Source organism: Salvia splendens, chromosome 11 (assembly GCF_004379255.2).
Source record: "Salvia splendens isolate huo1 chromosome 11, SspV2, whole genome shotgun sequence".
Classification (NCBI taxonomy): Eukaryota; Viridiplantae; Streptophyta; class Magnoliopsida; order Lamiales; family Lamiaceae; genus Salvia; species Salvia splendens.
Window position 1 is genome coordinate 30137838 of NC_056042.1, and position 2494 is coordinate 30140331.

A 2494-nucleotide genomic window follows, 5' to 3' on the forward strand; every position below is an offset into this window, starting at 1 on the left:
AAGTCGCTCCCACTAAAGCACAATAAATCTTCCTATCATTTCGATTGTTAGAAATCGAGTCATAATACTCTTCCAGACCAATAAATTGTAAACAGACTTTCCCACTTACCCTAGCTTTTGGTACAAAAGTTATTGCCGATTATAAAATCGAACACTACACTTAACTTCATAAGCGTGTGCAAACCACACACAAATAATGTGGATTTGCAGTAATAGCAATAGTAATAGTAGAAATGGGAGAATATACTACTCCATAAAATAAGCAGCCCTCCCCCTCTTTTATTTGATTGTCTCTTTATCTCTACACCCACTTTCCTTCTCTTCTCTTCTCTCTCTCTCTCTCCCTCCTCATTCATCAAATGAAGATCCTCTGCGACGTCTGCGGCAAGGGCGAGGCATCCTTGTACTGCACCGCCGACGAGGCCTCCCTCTGCGCCGCCTGCGACCACCGCGTCCACCACGCCAACAAGCTCGCCGGCAAACACCAGCGCTTCTCCCTCCTCCATCCCTCCCCCAAACACTCCCCTCTCTGCGATATCTGCCAGGTTTACATTCCTTAATTAATTTCCCCTTTTCCATTCATCTCTCACTTAATTAGAAGCGCGTTTTTTTGTTTTGCAGGAGAGAAGCGCGTTTCTGTTTTGCCAAGAAGATAGAGCGATTCTCTGCCGAGAGTGCGACGTCCCCATTCACAAAGCCAACCAACACACGCAGAAGCACACCAGATTCCTCCTCACCGGCGTCACCCTCTCCGCATCTCCCTTGCCGGAATCCGCCCCTCCCCCACCCAAGGCTACCAGTACTACTCCCCCAGCCAAGGGTACAACACCGGCAGCGCAAACGAGTAGCATTTCCGAATACTTGATCGAGACGCTGCCAGGCTGGCACGTCGAGGATCTTCTAGATTCTTTCACCCCTTCCCCCTCCCATTTCTGCAAGGTCTGCTGCTACGTCAATTCAAACACCTTCTATTTATTTTCAAAAATCGATTTTTTTTACCTTTTTTTTTTGTTGTTTCAGGGAAATGATTTGGTGCTGCCATTTTGTGACGATGATCTCCACTGTAGCAGTGGATTTCCAGCAGAAAACATGGGAATTTGGGTCCCTCAAGTTCAAGTGCACCAAAATCAAAATCAAAATCCAAATCAATCATTTCTAGTCAATAGTAGTAGTAATGACAATAATGTGGGCTTTGGATTAGGGATTAATGCAAATGGGTGCAGAGATTCATTCATTGAATTTTCCACAAATGGCATCAAATCCAACAGAAAAAGAAGCGACGTCGACAACTCCTTCGCTGTTCCACAGATCAGCCCTTCCGCAGCTGCTGCCTTCAACAAGAGATCCAAAACATTTTGGTGAAATAACCAAAAAAATCCAATTCTTTTTTATAACCCATTACCAGAAAATCATAGATCTGGATTTTGTATTCTAGTTTTCTTCGTTGCAATTTGTGAGATTTTTGGGCTCTAGTGTTTTGTTTTTATCTTTATTGTATCCCTTTGTAAATATCTTCTTGTGTTTGTTGCATTTACTAATACTATATTACAATTTACAACTCACAATTTCACTTCATGTTGGCCTTCTGTTTCAATGGAAAAAATTCTTACATAAGAGCATCCACAACCGTGCTCTTGCCAGCGGCACGGTTGTGAGCCCGACCCTACTTTTTCTGTCTGCTCTCTGGCAAGAGCACAACACCCACAGATGTGCTCTTCCGCAAGGACAAGCACAATTAATTTAAAATTCAATTACACAAAAACATTTCCATAATACTAAAATTCATTAAAAAACGACAATAAATATTACAAATTACAAATAAAATAAAAAAGACATAATTAAAATCCTAAAAATTAAAAATTACATAATTAAAAAACTAAAAATTAAAAATTACATAATTAAACTCTTAAAAATTAAAAATTACATGATTATTGGCTAATATTACCCGAGGAAGACTACGCATCAGGCGGCACCAACCCCAATTATTTTTTGAAACCCAATATCATGTCCTCGTGCGTTTGAAGTTGCGTGGGGGTCATAGTTGACCTATCGACCATATTGAGTTGGGCCAAAAGGGCCCACAACGAGTTGTTCGGGGGTGGAGGTGGAACATAGGGTGCGGGTTCGGGGGCGGGGGCAGATGGAGTCGCGGCGCGACGGCGTTCAGCCGCCGCCTTCTTCCTTCCTTGCGGTCGGTGTCGGGAACCGCTTGGTCGGCGTCGTGGCTACCCAAGTTAGCTTCGGCGAGTTGGCTAGCCACTTCTTCGCCGGCGTCGGATAGGGATGCCAACCGTGACCGTTTGGAGGAGCCGCTAGAGGAGGATGTTACGCCTCCCAGATACTTCGGGTGCGTCCTCGTTTCCTGCCAAACATTTAGGTACTTGAACGACTTACCGATCATGGATTGGTAGGTGCTCAGCGCCGCAGTGATGATGTCGACCTCGCTCCGGCCGCTCCCGGCATTCCGCGACTCCTGGAGGAAATAGCCATTGAA

At 44.5% G+C, this 2494-nt stretch overlaps 1 protein-coding gene across 1 annotated transcript; it reads left to right on the forward strand.

Annotated features, from left to right (window-relative positions):
- Positions 1–222: 222 nt before the first annotated feature.
- Positions 223–1573, forward strand: LOC121753870 (B-box zinc finger protein 21-like). Its single transcript, XM_042149138.1, has 3 exons — positions 223–545; positions 622–939; positions 1021–1573. Exons 1-3 carry the CDS (start codon positions 360–362, stop codon positions 1360–1362), a joined length of 846 nt encoding a protein of 281 aa, XP_042005072.1. The 5' UTR covers positions 223–359; the 3' UTR covers positions 1363–1573.
- The last annotated feature ends 921 nt before the right edge of the window (positions 1574–2494 follow it).

Bases quoted from the DNA above. Each gene is read 5' to 3' on its own strand.
- LOC121753870 (XM_042149138.1), top strand. From the start codon at position 360: ATGAAGATCCTCTGCGACGTCTGCGGCAAGGGCGAGGCATCCTTGTAC. The intron at 546-621 runs GTTTACATTCCT...TTTGTTTTGCAG, and splicing joins CTCTCTGCGATATCTGCCAG to GAGAGAAGCGCGTTTCTGTT. The intron at 940-1,020 runs GTCTGCTGCTAC...TTGTTGTTTCAG, and splicing joins CCCCCTCCCATTTCTGCAAG to GGAAATGATTTGGTGCTGCC.